This window comes from Chelonoidis abingdonii, chromosome 23 (assembly GCF_003597395.2).
Source record: "Chelonoidis abingdonii isolate Lonesome George chromosome 23, CheloAbing_2.0, whole genome shotgun sequence".
Classification (NCBI taxonomy): Eukaryota; Metazoa; Chordata; order Testudines; family Testudinidae; genus Chelonoidis; species Chelonoidis abingdonii.
In genome coordinates this window covers 20,048,400-20,070,502 of record NC_133791.1, presented here as the reverse complement: position 1 = coordinate 20,070,502, position 22,103 = coordinate 20,048,400, and the positions used below count along the sequence as shown (strand labels likewise).

The 22,103-nt window shown below is 42.5% G+C and overlaps 1 protein-coding gene across 2 annotated transcripts in view; it reads left to right on the top strand.

The window, feature by feature from the left end:
* The window catches only part of CDC42 (cell division cycle 42), a 50,163-nt gene that overhangs the window by 10,198 nt on the left and 17,862 nt on the right, over window positions 1-22,103 (top strand). For both annotated transcript variants that reach the window (XM_032767881.2, XM_032767882.2), the window contains exons 2-3: window positions 7,162-7,303; window positions 19,892-19,964. In XM_032767881.2, the coding sequence (XP_032623772.1) occupies window positions 7,199-7,303; window positions 19,892-19,964 (178 nt within the window). In that variant the 5' untranslated portion in view covers window positions 7,162-7,198. The remainder of the gene's footprint in view (window positions 1-7,161; window positions 7,304-19,891; window positions 19,965-22,103) is intronic.

The following is a 22,103-nucleotide window of genomic DNA, read 5'->3' as shown; positions in this document are numbered from 1 at the left end:
CAGCAGACAACCCTTTGGCGCCTTTTTCGCGGAGTGCATTGAGCAAACGCCATAGCACAGCAATCTTTCCCTTTTTTTTTTCACGTGGTGGTGGGGGGAAATAAACTGAGGAGCTGTTCCCTGAACCACGCCAGACACTGTGTTTGAACCTACAGACATTGGGAGCTCAGCCAAGAATGCAAATAATTTTCAGAGACTGCTGTGGACTGTGAGATAGCTGGAGTCCTCAGTACCCCGACCATCCATGAGCGTCCATTTGAGTCTCTGGCTTCCCGTTACGCTTGTCACGCAGCGCTGTGTATCCTGGAGTTTTTTATTCAAACGCTTTGGCATTTCGTGTTCTGTAACGGAGCTGGATACAACAGATTTGTCTCCCCATACAGCGATCAGACCTAGTATCTCCCGTACGGTCTATGCTGGAGCTCTTTTTCGATTTCAGACTGCATCGCCAGCCGTGCTGATCAGAGCTCCACGCTGGGCAAGCAGGAAATGTAATTCAAAAGTTCGCGGGGCTTTTCCTGTTTACCTGCCCGCTGCATCCGAGTTCAGATTGCTGTCCAGAGCGGTCAGTGCTGCACTCTGGGATGCCGCCCGGAGGCCAATAACGTCGATTTCCGTCCACATGAACCCTAATCCGAGTTATCACTATCGAATTTAGCGCTACTCCTCTCGTTTGGGAGGAGTTCCGAAATCGATTTAAGGAGCCGTTTAACTCGATATTAATGATGACGTCGTGTGAACGGATACAGCGTTAAATCGGTATATCGGCCATTAAACCGATTTAAAGTCGCAGTGTAGACCTGGCCTTTGAGCTGTGCATCAACCTGTTTTGTGTGCTGGTAGAAACTAAGTGACACACAATATTCCTGACCACTGAAGCTCCTTCTGTAGGAATCTAGTAGTTTTGCCGAGCTAAGGGGACAGACTTCATTTATAATGTGCTATGTACTTCATAGAGCAGATAGAAATGGTCCTTAAGTAAAAAGGAAAGGAATAGAGAGATGGACTGGGTAGAAAACATGGAGAGAAGGCAAACACTGGAAGGAAATGTCATATAAATAATTTCATCTTAATTATAGTTAATAACACCCAGGAGCCCCATTTTACTAGATATACACACACACACGGACACCGTTCCTGCCTTGAAGTACTATCTATAAAAGTATGAACAAGTATTTTCCCTGCTTTTCTCAGCAGATGATGCACTTTTTATTGGGTGTGAGGAATTTGCTTGTATCTTGGGTTGAACTAGATTATTTTTTTCTTAATCTGTGTGTGCGTGTGTGCACTTTTTAAAAAATCTGTAGATAATATTTAATTTTCCTTTGTTAGACTTACACTAGGTGTCAGGTAAGACTTTCAGAAATGGAAGTCTAAACTTAAGATCCTAAGGGTACGTCTGCGCTACCCACCGGATTGGCAGGTAGCCATCGATCTATCGCGGATCAATTTATCGCGTGTAGTGTACATGCGATAAATCGATCCCCGATCTCTCTCCATTCGACTGCTGAACTCCAGCTCGGCGAGAGGAGGAAGCAAAGTCGATGGGGGAGCCGTGGCACGCCATGGTGACATGAAGTAAGTAAGTTTAATTCGATCTAATATACGACAGCTTCAGCTATGCTATTCTCGTAGCTGAAGTTGCGTATCTTTGATTTCTCTCCCCCTCCCCCACAGTGTAGACCAGATCTGTATTTGGAAATCAGACCATTTATTTAGGTGCCAAAATATGGCCTTAAAAGCCAAAAGGTGTGTGTGTGTGTTTTTGTTCTTTTTTTTTAAAAAATCGTAACGCAAGATTTTTTGGACAAGAAGCAGCATGGATAAATCCTTAAACCTGACTCTCTTATCTCCCTCCCGCCCCCCCCCCCCCCAAAAAAAAGATGAATGTGTCTTTAAAAGGACACCGCTGTATTTGGGAGTATTTTATACATGTTATTGAAAAGGGGTCATTTGGCATGTCAGTAATTTGGAAAGATTCAGTTACAGGTTTAAATTCCACAAAAGAATTTCTATTTTGTGTATCTTTATGTTCCCTGTTGTATTTAATTATTGCACTTGGTATTTTTTAGAGCAAGTGATTCTGAAACCTCTTTACTAGCACACCTCACTCTCCTGTCAAAGGAGATTAGTTCAGGCTCCGTGTTCATATTGGCTGAAGCTATAAAGTTTATAATTAAACAAAGTGTCACTGTGTGTGTTTAGCATTTCTAGTTGTGGAAAAACCTATCCAAACTAAAACTGGGAGTGGCCTTCAGCGGAATTTTGGAGTAGGGCTCCAAGAGGAGAACAACAGAATGGGAGATAAAGGAGATTAAGGCCTGGGAGCTGCTATCTTCTACAGCAGGGGTAGGCAACCTGTGGCATGCGTAGTGGCAGTACGTGAGCTGATTTTTCATTGGCAATCTTACCTGGAGCCTGGCCACTGGTCCGGGGGGCTCTGCATTTTAATTTAATTGAAGCTTCTTAAACATTTTAAAAACTTTATTTATTTACTTTACATACAACAATAGTTTAGTTATAAATTGTAGACTTATAGAAAGAGACCTTCTAAAAACATTAAAATGTATCACTGGCACGTGAAACCTTAAATTAGAGTGAATAAATGAAGACTTGGCACACCACTTCTGAAAGGTTAACCAATAAGTGGAGCACTTAGCCTGGAGAAGAATTATCTTGTTCTCAGTGCTGGTATTGTAGTGGCTCCCAAAGGTGGCCAAGAGTCATCACTGCAGAGAAAGTGCTGCTGAGTTGGTGACTGAGAGATTGTAACTAAAGCTGCTACAAGCATACAAAAAACTGAGAAGCCCATGCAGCAACTTACATTTTCAACTCACCCCCTTGAAAACAGGAAGTGAGTTCCAGGCCTCGCCCAGATACTATCCACTGCCTACCAATGCAGCCTGGCCACACAGCTTCAGAGAGCCTACCTTATAACAAGTCCAACAAAAAATAGAGAGAGAGAGAGAGATCAGCTTATCTTCCTGAATCCCATTGGAGAGTTAGTGTGGCATATTCATTATTTAGATCTGTTTTAAATTGGTTTACACTTAGTATTTGAGCTAGTTAGTTGTGACCTGATATCACTTTTGAATATACTGGGTAACTGAGTTGGAGTTCTATGCTCCTTCCATTTTCATGTAGAAATTGAATAAAATGAACCAGTAAATTCTCACTAAAGCTTAGTTTTTGCTCAATTCACTTCTTAACCAACTTTCTTTTGCCACTTATCCTCTCTGACCTTCATCTTTCTTTTGCCTTATTTCTCTCACAACTGAGCACATGAATTTTTAGCTATTTCTTGCATCAGGTATGTCAAGGTTTTTTTCCTCACTTTGAACTTTAGAGTATAAAAAGTGGGGACCTGCATGAACACCTCTAAGCTTAATTACTAGCTTAGGTCTGGTACGCTGCCACCAGCCAGAAGTTAGTGTCTGACACACTTTCTGTTCCCCCAAAATCTTCCCTGGGGAACCCAGATCCAAACCCCTTGGGTCTTAAAACAAGGAGAAATTAACCATCCCCCTCCTTTTCCCCCCAGACTTTCCCTTCCCTGGGTTGCCTTAAGAGGCTTCACACTGATCCAAACTCCTTGGATCTTAAAACAAGGAGGAATTAACCATCCCCCCCTCTTTTCCCCCCACCAGTCCCTGGTGAGTTCAGACTCAATCCCTTATATTTTAAAACAAGGAAAAATCAATCAGATTCTTAACAGAAAGCTTTTAATTAAAGAAAGAAAAAGTAAAAATTATCCCTGTAAAATCAGTATCGAAAATGCTTTACAGGGTACTCAGATTCATATAGACTAGAGGGACCCCCCCCCCCCCACAGCCTTAGATTCAAGTTACAGCAAACAGAGGTAAAAAATCCTTCCAGCAAAAGAAACGTTTACAAGTTAAGAAAACAAACATAAGACTAATCCGCCTTGCCTGGCTATTACTTACAATTTTAAAACATGAAAGACTGATTCAGAAAGATTGGGAAAGCTTGGAATGATGTCCCATCCCTCTCAGTCCTGAGAGCAAACAACGAACCAAACAAAAAGCACAAACAAAGATTTCCCACCACCAAGATTTGAAAGTATCTTGTCCCCCTGTTGGTCCTCTGGTCAGGTGTCAGCCAGGTTTACTGAGCTTCTTAACCCTTTACAGGAAAAAGAGACAACCCGTAACCATCTGTTTATGACAAGGTATATTATAGTATTGCCAGCAGCTGCAATGGTGTTTCTCTTGCCACCGATGGGGATTGCGTCTGAATCCTTATGTCTTTAGTGCAGTTCTGCATCCTAGGATGAATGATTCACCATAAATCATTTTTAAAGTAGAGTAGTCTGGTCCCTATCTTCTTATGGATCTGTTGCTCTAAACCAGTGATACTCAAACTGAGGCTCTTTAATGTGTGCTGCAAAGAGCTGCAGGAGACATATTAAAACACTGCTTTTACTATGTTGTTAACCAATTAAGTTATCTACTTGCACTAAATTATTAATGTATTTGCTGTGAGAATTTTATATATTAAAAATATATAGTACTATAGTAAATGAAACAATGAATTCACACTACTGTGGCTCTTTTGGGTAATCGCTAATTTGTCTTCTGAACCGCTGAGGTCTGAGTATCACTGCTGTAAAACACTCCTCCTCTCCCCTTTTTTTTTTTAGTAAAAATCCTATTTTTTAAATCAGGACTGAGTTGGTCTCCGTGTTGTCTGCTTTTCACTGACTTTTTTTTCTCTGAAACATTATTTTTGTCCCTCAGTCATACTATAAGTGATTACACTCATTATAGTTGGTATGGCAACACCCATTTTTTCATGTTCTCTGTATATATATCTTCCTACTGTATCTTCCATTGCATGCATCCGATGAAGTAGGTTTTAGCCCACGAAAGGTTATGCTTAAATAAATTTGTTCATCTCTAAGGTGCCACAAGTACTCCTCGTTCTTATAACTAAATGCTAAACTCTGCCTTTGTATGCAAGTGCCATAGAATGTAGAGAAAATATTAAGTGAGATTGTGTAGGTTGTTAAATATTTCTCTGGTCACTGGTCTTAACCTCAAATATGTAGTCAAATTGACCTGAATGAAAGGACTAAATTTACCAATAATCCTTTTGAACAAGGACTTGTCCTTTGAAAGTACACTAACCCTGCACTCTTCTGGGTGGCCAGATCATTGAAATTAAATATTGGGCACATGACTGGAGTGTGTTCCCTAAAATGTGGCATCAGATTAGACATTGGAATTTTTGCAGCATACATATGCTTCCATGTCTACATAGGTTAGCAAATTCCTGTTTTTTCTGGTGCTAGCCAAAGTATGACATGGAGCAGAGGTTTAATGTCATTGTCTACCATGCCTACAGAAGTCTTCCCTGTAGTAAAGGGCTTAATGTGTATGAAAAGAGCAGTATAAATGACAGTGTTGAAGGAGTGAAATGCCAGATAGTAGCAAAGAATTTCTCAGAACAAGATATAAAGCACCATTTCCTAAAATTGGCTTAATTCTTATGCACCCATGGCTCAAAAGATAAGATTGTAGTGAGGATTCTATTGCAAACCTTATTTTTAGAAACCACTGAAAATGTCTAACAATTTCCATATCTGTTCTGAAGACAAATAAGCATTTGAAGAAAAAATGGTAATTCTTCACTTCTGTCACATGAATGGAGAAGAATCCATTAAAATACTTGGGTTGAATTGAAATAATTATTGGAAAAAAATTTCCTAAACCCAAGGTAACATTGACAACCAAATTAATGTAATGTCTACACTACAGACTTTACACCAGCACAACTGTACTGCTGAAAGCTTTCCCTGTCAGGAGAGCCTCTCCTGCCGATGTAAAGCTGTCCTCACCACCACTTTTGCTGGTGAAACTTATGTCAGTCAGGGGTGTGCGTGTTTTTTCACACCCCTGACTGACATAAGTTTTACCAACAAAAGTGGTGGTGTAGACCAGCAGTTCTGAACCCTTTTTCTTTCTGAGGCCGTGCCCAGTATGCTATAAAAATTCCACGGCCCACCTGTGCCACAACAACTGTTTTTCTGCATATCCAGTAGATTAAAAGCCAGGGCTGGAAGTAGGTGGTGGCAAGCAGGGCAACTGCTTGGGGACCCATGCCACAGGGGGCACTATGAAGGTATGTTGCTCAGGCTTCAGCCCCAGGTGGTGGAGCTCAGGCTTTAGCTTACTGCCCTGGGCCCCAATGAGTCTAACACCTTTCTTGCTCTCTGGATTATTTTGACGGACCCCCTGAAGTCTGCTTGTAGCCCCCCGGGGGCCCTGGATCACTGGTTGAGAACCAGTGGTGTAGACAAGGACTAAGTTAGTTTTTTGTTGCGGCCCAACCCTGTACTCTTCAGTTAATTTTCATTGCTGCATCTGTAAGTGACATGGACTTCTGGACACCCTTCCCAGAAAGTTGCTTTCTAGACTCTTGTTTTCTTCATGCTGTTTGTCACCAGTTGGAGGCAAGATGACAGCAGATACCATAAATTGACCAATAGGTGTGCTGAATAGAAAAATCCACTGGACTAAGGCTAAAAATTACCTAGTGTATTAACCAGTTTTTTATGACCTATTTGAGGTTTGTGTGAAATTGAGTGTAGGGTTACCTTGGCCAGAGAACTCCAGTGACCGAAGATGAAGGGATGGTATGATGGGATAGCTTAATTTTGACAATTGATCTTTGATTATCAGCAGGTAAGTATGCCCAGTGGTCTGTGATGGGATGTTAGATGGGATGGGATCTGAGTTACTGCAGAGAATTCTTTCCTGAGTGTTAGCTGATGCACTATTTGGGGTCAGGAAGGAATTTTCTCCGGGGCAGATTGGCAGAGGCCCTGGAGGTTTTTCGTCTTCCTCTGCAGCGTGGGTCACTTGCTGGTGGATTCTCTGCGCTTGAAGGTCTTTTCAAACCACAATTTGAAGACTTCAATAACTCAGACATAGGGTAGGAGTTTGTTATAGAAGGGGATGGGTAGGATTCTGTGGCCTGCTTTGTGCAGGAGGTCAGACTAGGTGATCATATTGGTCCCTTCTGACCTTAAAGTCTATGCAGTTGAGACTGCTCGATGAAACTGGGTTGATAATGACACTTAGTGCTTTTCTGTGAGAAAGTAAGCAAAAAAATCTAAATATTTTTCTTTTGTTCCCTTAGATTCATATTGGATTTGATATACTAACGGACTTCAGCTATGCAGACAATTAAATGTGTGGTTGTGGGTGATGGTGCTGTTGGTAAAACATGTCTCTTAATTTCTTACACAACAAACAAATTCCCATCGGAATATGTACCAACGGTGAGTATAAAGGGTGAAAATGTCATTGTTTTGGAGTTTTGCGGGCGGGTGAAAGGAAAAGCATAATCCTGTAGTTAATTTTATGGTCTATATACTGTTACTTTCTTGTGCTTCTCCTAGATCTTTATTTTTATCACATCTCTCCCTCTCTACTTGGTACCCAGACCTGATGTCTTATGACAAGCTAGAAAGGAACATGTTCAAGGCATATTCTGCTTATAATAAGCAAGTTATAATAGCGTCTGTATGGCTTCTCTGTGTGTTTTGAGACATTGGTATAAGTGAATTCTTGTCCATGATTTATCTGTTCCTGCTGCATAGCCTTCATCTGAAGATCTAACCCTCTCATCTGTTGACAGTACAGTTGGGTGCTGTGAGGTGGGATTATTTCAAGCTCTTTTAACTTTAAGTGGGGTATGAGCAGCATACATGCTTAAATGACCATTTTGCAGCCTCAAATGCATGTGCTCATGCTGCTTCTCCTGTCTTTGGGGAGTGATACTGTCCCTTCTCGTATTCCATCTGCGAGATCTTGAGGACAAGAAAAGAGGTAGAACTGCCTACAGGCTCTCTTACTGCAAGAGATTTTGGCAATCAAGTCTTTTGGTTCTGAGGCTTCCAATACCTCAGTTTCTATGATGGACCCATGTTTGTCTCATGACCCATCTAGGGGCTAAGAGGTAGTGGAGGTAGCCATATACTTAAGATTCCAGGAATCAAGGCAAAGGAATTTGACCAGCAAGGATCAGAAGGTCTGTTGGTACACGGTATCAATATACTTCCCTCTCCAGTTTAAACTTGGAAGAAGCATGGCAAAGTTGTGGCTGCAGAGGATCTATCTGATAGCTCTAGGAAGCATTACCCTGCAGGTTCTAATCCTCTCTGTGGTCCTGAGGGCATGAGGGAGGTATCTAGAACCCCTTCTTCCTTTCCTTTGGAGGAGGAAAAAAATCACTAAGCGAGAGTGCTGAGGTGGCAGTACAAGCTTCTGGTTCTATTGGAACTGATTACCTAGTTTTCCTTCAAGTGATTGTGCACATATACATTCCATTGTAGGTGTGTGTGCGCACATGCAATGCACTTGAGTTGGAGACTTTTGTCAGCAATAGCGCATGTGCCCCTGGTCTCCTTGTGGTCTCAGGCAAGGGCATAAAAGGGGCATGTCCACCACCTTCCTCTGACTCTTCTCACTGCTTGTGGCAAGAGCTGGAGCTCCATGTAGCCTTAGCTTTGGTCAGCCAGCTTTAGAAAACTTTATAAAATTGTTCTAGTTATAGTATAAGTGTATATAGTGTAAAATAGCATAGTTATTGTCACGGAGTGTGGGGAAGTCAGGGCCCTACATCCCCCACTTCCTGCAATTCACTGTGACTCTCAGCCAGCCAGTAAAACAGAAGGTTTATTAGATGACAGGAACACAGTCCCAACCAAGGCTTGTAGGTACAACTAGGACCCCTCAGCCAGGTCCCTCTGGGATGGGGGCAAGGATCTTAGACTCCAGACTTGGGGTTCCTTGCCTCTTCCCAGCCAGCCCGAAACTGAAACCAAAACCCTTCGAGCAGGCTCTCTCCGCCTCCTTCTCTCCCTTTGTCCAGTTTCCCAGGCAAAGGTGTCGACTTGCCCCATCCCCCTTCCTGGCTCAGGTACTGCCCTCACCTAAAGTAATCCCCTGCTCTCCCATCCCCGATGGAGACAGTTCCAGTAAAACTAAATGACATTCCCAGGTCAATCTACCCCACTCTCTACTGCGTCACAGTTATACTTTTATTACTTCCTGGAAGATTTACTATGAAGAAATCCCTGGTTCTAAACAATGTGGCACATGCAAGGCTGTTATCCTGGTCAGGTGGGCATAAGAGAGAGAAACAGGAGAAGGCCACAGGCGGGGGCCCACAGCCAAAACCTGGGCGCTGTGTGTGTGGGGGGGCAAAACCGAAACCCAAGGGCTTCAGCTCTAACAGCCCGGAGTAGGGGCTGTAACCTGAAACCCGCCACTCAGAGCTGAAGTTCTTGGGCCTTGGGCAGTGGGGCTTGGGATTCAGCCCCAGGCCTCAGCAAGTCTAATGTCACTCTTGGCAAACAGTGGGTCGGGACCCCAAAGTTGGGGTTGAGAACTGCTGCACTAGACCTTCTCTTCAACACATACTTCAATATCCCTCTAAGAAGAAACCAGGATCTCCTAGATGTCAACAGCTGTCTTTAGTGTAGTGGATCCTTCTCATCAGACATCTTTAGAACAGTCATTTTGACATTTTGGTTGAAGACAGTACATCAACAATAACTCCTTTTGAGTCATGTCTATCCCTTTTTTACCACGCTTGGGAAAACATCACATCAGACAAGTGGGTCATGGTTAAGGAGGGACATGTTATCCAGTTCCTTTTAGCAACCCACATTCCTTGTCCCTCTTCAGGGCCCTTCTCATGAGACTGTTACTTCAAGTGCTGTGGTCTTTTCTGGAATTGGGAGCAATAGAAGAAGTTCCTTACCAACATGAATAGAAAGGCTTCTATTCCTAATACCTTCTGATTTCGAAGAAATCTGGGGGCATCCATCCTATTCTAGACTTAAGAAAGCTGAACAGATTCATTAGAAAGATCAAGTTAAGGATGGTTGCCCTTGCTTCCTCCCTGGAGACTGGTAGCTGTCCTCGATTTTTGCAGTATGTATACTTCCACATTAATTACCTTCGATTTGTGGTGGCACCAACCACTACCAGTACGTAGTGCTCCTTTTCAGTTTGTCATAAGTTTTAAGGGTCTTAACCATATGTATGTCAGTGTTAGCAGCACATCTGTCATTTTAAGCATTCAGACTTTCATTTACCTGGACAATTGGCTGGTATGGGCAGCATCAAGAGACCAGATCCAACATCAGAGGCATCAGATGCCTGTCATTTTGTCTACACCTAACATTTGGAGAGGTCTCAAGGGAAACCCACTCAATGTATATCTTTAACAGGGGCATACCTCAGTAGTCATGGCTTCTCTCCTAGTGGAAAGGTATAGAATTATAGCAGCCTTTCCAGTGGCCTCAGATCCAGCCCTTTAACAGTGTATACCTGCCTGCAGCTCCTAGGCCTTTGTTCCATCATAGATGCATTTCTTCTTCCCTGGTCCAATCTGCTCCTATATGCATTCCCTCCAGTTTCTCTCATTCCCTGAATTCTCAGGAAGCTGAAACAGGACAAATTGTTGATCATCATTTCACAAGCATGGCCAAGACTTTGATTCACGAATCTACGTTGCCTCTCCATCTGTTCACTGAGAACTTCACCACTAGTGGCAGATCTTCTGTCATAGAACTAGGGTGAATCTCTGCACTCACCTTACTGCCTGGATGATCTCTGGTTGAACACTCATGAGAAACTGTGATCCCGATAGGTCCAGACCATCTTGGTGAGTAGCAGAAAGGAGTCCGCTAGAGCCACACACAAATCAAAGTGGAGGAGATTTTCCCCTTTGGGCACAGTCCAACAAAGTATCTCCACGACACAGTCCAGTGTGTGCATAACTGCAGTATCTCCTATATTTGAAATCCTCAGGCCTCTCAGATAGTTCTTTGAGAGTTCACCTGGGTTCTGTTTCACCTGGGTTCTATTTTAGCATATCTGCCAATAGATGAATTTTTCCATCTTCTCTGATCCTCTTGTTTTGAGATTTTCAAAAGGCCTAGTTAATACTTACCCTCCTATGTCTGAGATTTAAATTTAGTTCTCTAGATTTGTGGGTCCCCCTTTGAGCATATGGTGACAACTTCACTATTTGTGTTGTCTATGAAGATCACATTTTTAGTGGCAATCACTTCCATGAGGAAGGTTTCAGAACTTAAAGCTCTTCTTGCTGACATTCCTTTTACAGTCCTTTTGTAAGGACAAGATGTTCCTTAATACACATCCTAAGTTTATGCCTGAGGTAATGTCAGCCTTCCATCTAAATCAAACCATTAACCTTTCAGCTTTTTTCACGAAATCCTGTTCCTCTCAGGCCGAGGAAACTCTCCATTGAATGTTAATAGAGCTCTGGCATTTTATTTGGACTGTACTAGATTCTTTAGATAAGGGGTTCTCAACCTGGGGGTCATGATCCCTCAGGGGGTCTCGAGGTTATTACGTGGGGCGTCGCGAGCTGTCAGCCTCCACCCCAAACCCCGCTTTGCCCACACATATATATTATTTTATAAGGGGTGTCACGTTCAGAGGCTTGCTGTGTGAATAGGGTTACCAGTACAAAAGTTTTGAGAACCAGTGCTTCAGATCTTCTCCTAGACTCTCTTTGTAACCTTTGTTGAAACAGTGAAGGGCCAATCTGCATTGTCTGAGAATCTCGCTGGATTTCTGGCTGCTACCAGCTCACTAAGCCTCTCCTGCAGAGGATAATGGCTCACTCTGCCAGAGCTCAGTCCTCCACTTTAACTTTCCTGAGCAGTGTTCCAAGAGGTGATGTTATATGGAAGGCACCAACATGGTCATAACTTTTCTACACTTTATGCCATCCTGCAAGCCTCTCATGATGGTGCCAGCTTTGGCAAATTGGTGCTACAGTCTGTTTAGATCTCAAGTCATTCCACCTGAAAGGAAACTGTTGTTGAGTCACCTACAGTGGAATGTATGTGTTCACAATCACTCAGAAAAAAGTTACTTATCTTACGGTAACTTGTGCATAACGCATCGAAGAACATATACACTCCACAACCCTCCCAACTTTCCCGCTAGTCATAACTGAGGAAGGAATGGAGAAGGAGATGGTGGAGATGCCTCTTCTATGGCGTCACCTAAGAGCATGAGGAGAGAAGGAGCACATGCTCTGCCAGGTGATACTGCTGGCAAAAATCTCCAGCTCGCATGCATGGAGTGTGCATGCATTTACAGTGGAATGTATATGTGCGTAACGCATCTTGAAGAGCAGTTACTGTAAGATAAATAACCATTTTTTCTGCAGCTCCTTAACAATGGGGGAGTGTCTTCCACAAAAGAAAATTACTCTGATGCACTCCCGTATCTGGAACTATAGGAAGACATACCTTACCTTCTTAATCTTGGACCATTGTGGACCTGAAGCTGTTGGAGGTTAGGCTCAAAGCCTGAGGACCTATGCATATGCATTGATCTACAACTCCACCTTCTAGCAAGAGTGAATCTTATTACAGACATTGGAGGGATTAAGTTTGAAGCTTGAATGATGTGGGCGTGCTGGCAGTCTCTGTGATTCTACCTATAGCACAGGAGGAGGATGGAGAAACTATCCTCTTGCAGATGATACACTGCTCTCAGATCAGGGTTTAAGTCCACTTTTAAACCCATGGGAGATGGCTCACTGTTTTGTCTCTGAAAATTGCTTTCCTTATAGCTGTAACAACTGCAAGAAGTGTCATTGATCTTAAGGTTCTTATGACTGATCATCTTTTTATGCTTTTACCTGAGAATGTAGTCCTTTGCAGTCACCCCAAATTTTTTCCTAAATTGATAAGATTACCATATATTAATCATTTGTTATATCTGTTAGTATCTCTTCCAGTTTTGGGTTCCTAAATGAGTCATTCTCAACCTTTCCAGACTATTATTCCTCTTTTAGGAATATGATTTGTCTTGTGTACCCCCCAAATTTCACCTCACTTATACTACTTGCTTACAAAATCAGACATAAAAATGCGAAAGTGTCACAACAAACTATTATGAAAAATTGCTTGCTTTCTCATTTTTACCGTATAATTATAAAATAAATAAATTGAATATAAATATTGTACTTGCATTTCAGAGTATGGGGTATAGAACTGTATAAACAAGTCATTGTATGAAATTATAGTTTGTACTGACTTTGCTAGTGCTTTTTATGTAGCCTGTTGTAAAACTAGGCAAATATCTAGATGAGTTGATGTACCCCCTGGAAGACCTCTGCGCACCCCTAGGGGTACATGTACTTGCAAGTACAACTACTTGCAGCAGATGTCAAGAGGGCTTTCTACCATAAAAATTCACCGTCTCTTCATTGCATATGGTGATAAGGGAGATTTATTACTGCTCAGTGCGTGTCCAAGTGGATCAGAGTCTTTATAAAAAGTCATAAGATAGCCAGCATTCTTGTGCCCGAAGGGCTCATGGCTCATTCCAGTAGGGCTAAGGCAACTTCAGGGAGTTGACTATGGTTTCACGTGGTAGGAAATCTATAGGGCTTCTACATGGAGCTCAATACATACTTTTAATAAGCCTTATGCCTTCCACCAAGCCTGAATATATTACGCACATTTGAGAGCAGTGTTCAGTCTTTGTTTATCTAGGACGCCTAAGCCCACCTTTCTGGGGAAGGGTAGCATTGCTTGCTAAATTCCCAGCAGTTATTGTAAGGTAAGTGACCTTAAAGAAACACAAGTTACTTAGCAATAGTTGGTGGTGGTGAAGATAGACTTCTGCATGTTCATACTGTCCATCTGCCCATCTTTCTTCTTCCTTGGAGTTCTGTTACTCTCAAGCTTTGAGGTTCAGGTGGAAGGAACCTTGGTTATGTTACATCCCCTTTTCTAGCCTTGCATGCAGAATGTTCAGAGTCTGAAAGTGGGTAGGGTCTGCTTGCAGGAGCCCCAACAAGCACTGCTGTTGGAATATTCCATTGGCCTGCAACTGTACAGGCCCATCTACCTATAGTGTGAATGCACAGAGGCTTATTTCAAACTCCTGTTAATGGACAGTGACTTTCATTTTTCTTGCCAATGCTCATAGTAATAAAAGAACACAGGCAAAAAATATAGAAATACAACAGCCAGTATTGTTTCTAAAATGAAAATGAGTCCTCCATTTGTCGTCAGCCAGCCTTAATGTCTCAGAGGCATTTATAGCTGAAAAAAAAACTTGACTGAGTGCCTGCAAGGCTGTTTTCTGCTGTGGTGCCTGCAACAGTGTTAAATGATCAGTTGTGATTCCTGGTAAGAAAACTTTAAAAGCAGGTAAGGGTTCTGTGTGGGATTGCTGAAATACGCTTTCTTACCCCCACTGATATTTTCTACCTCAGAGGTAGAATCTGGGATGATGGACAGTAAGTCGTGTGTTGTGTTGTTCCTCCCCCCCACCCACAAGCATACCAATAAGAGTAGAGAGTAACTGGCTAGACATGACTCATTTAGTCAGTCATATTATTCTAGCAAGAGAAAAGTGGAGATCCCCTTTTGCTGGTTGTGCTCAAGGAGAAGGGAGCTGGCAACTGCAGGGATAGTCAATTTTTTGTCATGGTCCAAATTTCTTGATGAAGGACTAGTGAAGGTCCGGACTCCAGAGGAAAAACAATAACAATTATAAGTGAAAAAAAGATTTTGGCATCTGTTCAAAAGCATCTGGCCGTCCAGATTTGGCCAGCGGTCTGTCTATTGACTACTCTTGGAGTAGAGTGAAGGAGAAGGGGGATTGCCACTTTTTGCATACGCTTGGGTTTTTAGGCACTGGTGTATGCTGTGAACTCCCACTTTCAGCTTATCCCTGTTAGTTACACTGGTGCAAGTAATGGTTTTCACTTCTGTACCGCACAAGCCATTTTGTAGCTGCAATAGTGAAAACCTCAGTATAAACGAGGCTTTCATCTGAAAGTGATGCATTGTCACTACACCAGTGTGGTGGATCCCCTTTCTCTTTCACTCTGTTCCACCTCCTCAGCTTCCATCATTCCCCTCTTCCTAGAGCACGCTCAGCAATGGAAGGAAGGGGAATAATGCAAAGAAGTCCAAGATATTCACCACCTCTGGGAATACCTTTGCAACAAAGGAGCTATAGAGACAGTTCCTCAAGGAGTATCTGTGGGAGAGGGTGTAGGGGGGCATGATTCTACCTCAGGTGCTTGCTGATACCAAAGAAGGTAGAAGGCCTCTCTGAATCTGAGATGAAGCAGATTCATTAAGTCCCTAAAGTTCAAAATGCTGAGCTTGAATAGTCATCCCTACCCTGTCCTAAGCTGGCTGTGCAGGTCTTCATCTAAACAGAATGCTAGCCTGTACATCAGGGGGGGGCAAACTTTTTAGCCTGAACGCCACATCTGGATATGGAGGTTTTCTGGTGGGCCATGAATGTTTACAAAATTAACAGTTCATGTTCAGACAGGGACAACACAGGTTTGTTTCCAAATCAACACTATTGAAATAATTTTGTTGAACAATGCGCTGTTAGAAAATTACATTACTGGGCTGTTTGTTGATTTTTACCCGCGGTTTTGCTTCTGTCTGAACAGAAATTGTATGTTACCCTGGATTTGTCGGGCATCAGCTTCCAGTCACTGGAACTCATTAAGATTCACCAGCCCCCTGCTCTCAGAAATCTCCTCCCACGTAGGTCTCAACAGCCCACAATCAAATCGCCTCTGAGTGCTTGGAAAATCACCTAAGTCAACAAGTAGCAGACACCTGGGCTTGCATGTTCCAGGCTCTGATGGCGTATGAGGCACTTTTGGGTTGGGTAGCCAGAGTAACATGTGTTCTCACACACAGGAGCGCCAGGTGGCTGGAGCGGGGCAAGCCCCCGACCCCACTCCTCAGCTGGAGTGCTGGGAGGTTGGAGCGGGAGCACTGGAGTGAGGCAGTGGAGCGCGAGGGCCATATTAAAAGGTCTGACAGCCCGGATGCAGCTCGTAGTTTGCCCACCCTCGCTCTACATAGCCATCTGACAGTTGCACTGGAAGTATCTAACTGGGGGAAAAAGTTACTATTGGTAGAGAGGGCAGGCCTTTGAGCTATCCGTGGCACGAAAGGTATTCAAAGTGGTTAGCTATGGTAATTACATATCTAACCCTACCTGAACCTTTGGCTCATTCAAGCATGATTCAGCCAGGCACTTGCATACTTACTTCTAGGTTAACATCCTCCGTTGCAGACTCTTGGTCTGCAAATAAACAGTATGCTTGTTTTGTATTGGAGGAGATCTTACAAGGAGGAGCAGTTCTGGCCCCAACTCTGACAGAAGCCTTTCTGCCATAAGACAGATCTGAAAAGCCATGTTTGTCTTAAAGAAACCATGTCAGGGAACAGCGTTTTTCCTCACATTGGTGTCTTTGTTCATGGATGACTATAAATACCTACACATGAAGCCTCTACCACACTGGGTGTCCCTAAATCAAACCATAAAAATGGACACCTTAGAGACTTGGTTCACCAATTCTTTACATCCTACAACAGCTCAGATGGTGTGAGCCCAGGGACAATGTAATGAAAGTTTCCTTCAACCCACTAGCTTCCTTAGCAATTATCACCACAGATGCTTTCAAACTGGGCTAGGAGCCCATTTACATGAACAAGAAGTCCATGGCCACCTAACTGCGCTGGAATGCAGAGAGATTTTTTTGGGCCCTAAAGTCACTTCTGCCATCTCTGCAAGGTCCAGTTGTTCAGATGCTGACAGAACCGCAATGGCAGTGAATGTTCTGAACAAGCATGAGAAGTCTCTCCCAAATACTCTGCAAAGAAGGCCTGATTTTTTGACTGGTATCTTGACCATCACATGCACCTAGTGGTTAGATTACACTTGACAGAAAAGGTTCAAAGCAAGCATGGGTGGTGTCAGAAATAATCAGTGATAGTTTCAGGTAGGGATTTTTGAGCAGAACCCTTTGCCTTCATAGGAAATTCAAAGTTATACCTTCCTCTGTTCAGGGAAAATAATTCTGGTGAATACTTTCCTCAAGTATGGGAGAAGAGTTCCTTCCAACTTGTCTCACTCCTGTGGTTGTTCAAAAGAGATGTTGAGACAGCAATAGTCTCCATGATTTCAGGATGGCTAAGGCATCACTGACAGGCTAACTTCTAGAGCAGTCACAGGAACTGTGCTGGCTGTTGTTAATGTCTTTATTTGTATTGTGCTAATGCCTAGAGCAGGGGTGGGGAAACCTATGGCCCATGGGCTGGATCTGGCCCCTTGCTCATTTTCGTCTGGTCCGTGGGCCACACACATTCAGCTCACCCAGTGGGGTGGCGCGGAGGCTCAGGGCACCTGGCGCTCGCAGTTCCAGCCTTGTGGGGGGGCACTGATGGAGCCATGAGTGCCAGCTTGCCCCACGGTGGGGGTGAGGGAAAACCATGAGTCTCAGCACCCCCCCGCAGGGCTGGAAACATGACTGCCAGCTTGACCCGCTGGGGGGAAGCCCTAAGCCTTCACCTGTGTACACATACGTGTGTGTACACACACACACACACACACGAGTTGAACATGTGTGACCCAACACTGATTTATTTTTTTCAGTGGGTCATAGAATATTAGGATTGGAAGGGACCTCAGGAGGTCATCTAGTCCAACCCCCTGCTCAAAGCAGGACCAGTCCCCAGATTTTTACCCCAGTTCCCCAAATGGCCCCCTCAAGGATTAAACTTACAACCCTGGGTTTAGCAGGCCAATGCTCAAACCACTGAGCTATCCCTCCCCCCAATGGCCCTGATACAAAAACGATTCCCCACTTCTGGCTTAGAGGCAAGGACTCTATTGCAAAGCACCGTGCAAACAAAAAGACAGTCTGTGCCCCAAAGAGCTTACATCTTATCAACTGCCTCTCTTTTAGAGTCTCCTGTACTCTAGAGGTATGATCAAATTCTCCATCCCATTTTGGAGTTTCTAGACTTGATAGCATGTATCATAGGAAGCAGGCTTCCACAGAGCTACCTTACTCTCTTCAATTTCAAGCAGTCTTGCTACAATGTAGGAATTCTACCCAAAATAAAATTACACTAAGACATGAAAGATATTTTCGACACCACAAGTCACTGATTCAGCTGCAGTACTTCTGTCATCCTTCAGTCAGTCTGGCTGCCATATTAGGTTATCATGCTCCAGCATATGGAGTTAGCGTTCTTTCATCCCATCACTTTGATGCCTGCAAAGCCTCAAACACTTTACCACTGCAAAAGAACCAGTCCCTGTTTTTGGAACTTCTAAACTCAGTGCTAACAAAACTGATGGAACCACTAGGAAAATGCCCTTTCCTGCCAGTCATCCAAGGCAGCATTCTTAATACCCATCACTTCTATGAGAGGTTTGGTGAACTTCAAGCCCTGATAACTGACCTACCCTATAATTCTGGTGTGAAAGGATGAAGTGTTAAACCATACTCAAAGTTTATTCTTGAAGTGGTCACCGATTTACCTTCTGCTGAGACATCCAGTAGCAAGTGTTACCCACTCGGCCTCGTGACAGCATGCATAATATTCACAGTGATCAGTAACCTTAGAGTACAGGGAATACTCATCTGTCCACTTCTGGTTGATCTACTTATCAGGTATTTCAACTACTAGAGGATAGAGACCATTATGGAGTTCACTCAGAGGATACTCGGTGGCACACTGCTTAATTGTTGACCACCCAATGCCTACACATACCAGAATTCACATGGTAGTAGTACTTGACCCCAAAGAAGGAGTTATTTGCCTGTCAACACTTCAGATTTCAGAAACTCTGTTCCACCATAGATAAAAATCAGATTATAGAAGAGAGCCAAAACTGGGGCCACTTCCCCTTTGTGGTAATGAGGGTGCTGCTTACAATTTCCTAGATCTTTATAGAAAATGCGGTGGTTAAGGCAGTATCTTCTGTTCACACAGTAGCCCAAGGAACATTCCTTCATGAGAAACCTGGTTCAGATCTTCAAATCAGATTCCTTTCTTTCAGTAGTAGATTTCCCAAAGTTTTGAAAGGATGTAGTAACAGATATCGGGGCAGGAGTGCAATTGGGCAGATAGTTGCTGGCAAAGGAAGTGGGGCATTCACGTGCAGTTCAGACCTTAAGCAGGATGCCTCCTATGATAGGCACCATCTTGAGGGGATGGGAATATCGCTAGGAATATCTTGATATAAGGCTGGTGGTCAAGAAAAGAAAGTTCAAACTATACATTTTCTTCAGCTGAGGAGACTGGCTATGGTTGCAGTGATGCTAGTCAGTATTGGAGGATCAACGAGGATGAAATTAGGTAAAACATGAGAACAAAGGTTCACGGGGCAATAATAGTTTTCCAGAGGCCAGAAATGATCAAGTCCCTTGTCATGTGGCAAGAACCCTTAATAGACATAGCTTAGTTGATGCTTTCACCAAATTTTAAAATTTCACTGTCATAGAAGCTCATAGTTGAAAATGTGCAATTACACTGTAGACTTGGGAGAGATGGTGGATATTTTTGGTAGCTGAATAGGGTAATGAAATATTTTGGTGCCCAGAAAGGTAGGGAAGCATGGGTGGGCACTGGAGCTTCTGGTATTAAGAAAGGTGTATATTTTGGGCAGCAGTGATTCTGTTTAGAAGTGGAGTGCTTTGAATGCCCCACTTCCTTTGTCAGCAACTAGCTTCCCAGGTGTACTCCTGCCCTGATATCTGTTACTACATCCAGCAGTAATGGGGGAACACATGAACTTAATTCTGCTAAAATGATCAAGTGAAATGGTTAATATTGATATTTTACATTGTGTTCCAGAGTTCTCACTCCACTGAGTTACTGTTTCAGGTCTGCATGCTCAAGTAGACTTCGCTTTATTAATTTATACTCAGTTCATGTTTGGAAGGATTTCTTTGATCTATACTGGCTTAACTTTTTTAAAATGAAAGGTTAGATTATTGACCTACTTTTTTTTCCCCTCTCCAGGTATTTGATAACTATGCTGTAACAGTGATGATTGGTGGGGAGCCGTATACCCTAGGCTTGTTTGATACTGCAGGTGAGAACGTTAACTTTTCTGTATTTACACTAACTCTGTAACATTTAGGTATATTTTAGATACTAGTTACACACAATCAGTTCCTTGTAGAAAAAAACTATACTAGTATGCAACAGTCTATCTTGCCAGCCTTCATGGAAGACTTATCACGGTTAATAACTTTTTCCGATTTTTTAAAGGTGACTTAGTATTTTTTTTTAATTTGAGCTTGTGCCTTCTTTATCTTATGATGAATAAAGAGTCTGATAGGCTTTTGTACTCTTTTCTGCCTTTTTAAATCTTAAAACATCTCCGAGATGTCAATTCATTCTTCTCTGGCTTTTCTGGTGGATCTCTGGGGGGCTTGCATAAACTAGGATAAATTAATTAATATATTTTCAAAGTCCTATCTGCATTAGAGTTCTAAAATGTTAGCTGTCACATTTAAAAAACAGAACTCATCTAGGTTCAGATAAACCCTGAGATGACTGAAAGATATTTGAACAAAAACCTTTATTAGAAGCTGGGAGTGTTGAATCTTGGACTGAGGGTTCTTTTCAAAATGTTAGCCATTGAAGTTAAATAAGAGTCATTAAAAGTTCTTAAAAATCCTAACTAAAATTCCTTCCTATTCGTTGCATAACTTTCATTCTCGAGACTGTGGTACAGTAATTTTACTAGTTTTTCCAGTAGCCTGTTTTCTGGCCTAGATACAACCTGAATTTGTAAAATCAAAAATTTGCTTATGTTTAGGCATCAACCTGTCATGCTGCCTTCATCTGTAATAAAGAAGTAAAATCGACAGGATACATGTCTGATGTTTGAATTATTGTTCATTAAACATGATCTTTGAAGAAAGAAATTGAGTGTCTGGCCATTTTTGCTGGAGCATAAAGGCTAGAAAGCTTTATATTTTAAAATGTGTTTTTTTGTTTTTGTTTTTAACTTGAGTTTCTAGTGTATGGTCTACACTGAAATGCTCTAAGGTGGCTGGAAAATAGGGTGATATTATATATGAGAGTGATTAAAAATTCCATCTTCTTCTTGCTCAACTTTCAAACTGTTTAAAACTCTGGGGTTTGTTAGCCCCTATAATTCCAATACCTAAATAATTCTTGATCTGGAAAAAGGGGTCAACATGGAGGTGGCGAAATTTGCAGATGTTAAAAATTACTCAAGATAGTGAAGTCCAAATCAGACAGTGAAGTGTTACAAAGAGATCTCACTAAACTGGGTGATTGGGTAACAAAATGGAAGATGAAATTCAGTGTTGTGGAGGCCAAAAGTATAAATGAGTTCAAAAAAGAATAGGTCCATCAATGGCTATTAGTCAAGATGGTCAAGGATGCAACCCCGTCCTCTGGGTGTCCCAAGCCTCTGAGTGTCAGAAGCTGGGAGTGGACAACAGGGGATGGATCACTCAATGACCTGTTTTGTTCATTCTCTCTGAAGCGCCTGGCATTGGACACTGTTGAAAGACAGGATACTGAGCTAGATGGAGCATTGTTATGTCATTCTGAGGTGAATGAGCATCAAGATACTTGATGCTATCCAAAACTGTGCTTGTCCCAGAGAGATTAGTCCATCTAAGACAATGAGCAAATAGGAGCAAAACACACAGAACCAGGGGAAAGCTGCCATATAACAAAGTCAAACTGACTCTCCCCAGTTCTGTTCTTTGTGGACCTACAATGTCAGTACAGTATGTAGTAGATTTGTTGATTAATCCTTAACTATGTAGCACAAACAGTATAGATGGGAGCAATGAGAAGTAGTTCCAAAAATACACGATTCAGATTAAAATAGTGCGGACATTAATGACCTTTTTCAATTAAGTTACTGTATTACTAGAAACACTGAAGGAAAATGAGGACAGCTGTTATTTAGATCAGTTTAGGGGAAAGGTTTGATGCCATTAATGCTTTACAAATTGTAAAATATTTATAGGAAGTCTTTGACCGCATGTCATGAGGAGTTAATGAGAGAGACTGGAGCTGTTTACCAGCTCAACTCTAAGCTAGGTCAGTTGTACAGAAAATAGTTAATATCAAACAGCAGTCGTTATTTGTCCATGTTGCAAAACCCAGTATAACTGATGTCCTTGTTAAATCTCAGTAATTCAATATTGAATGGGCCTTGGAGACCACTTTCTTGTCACGA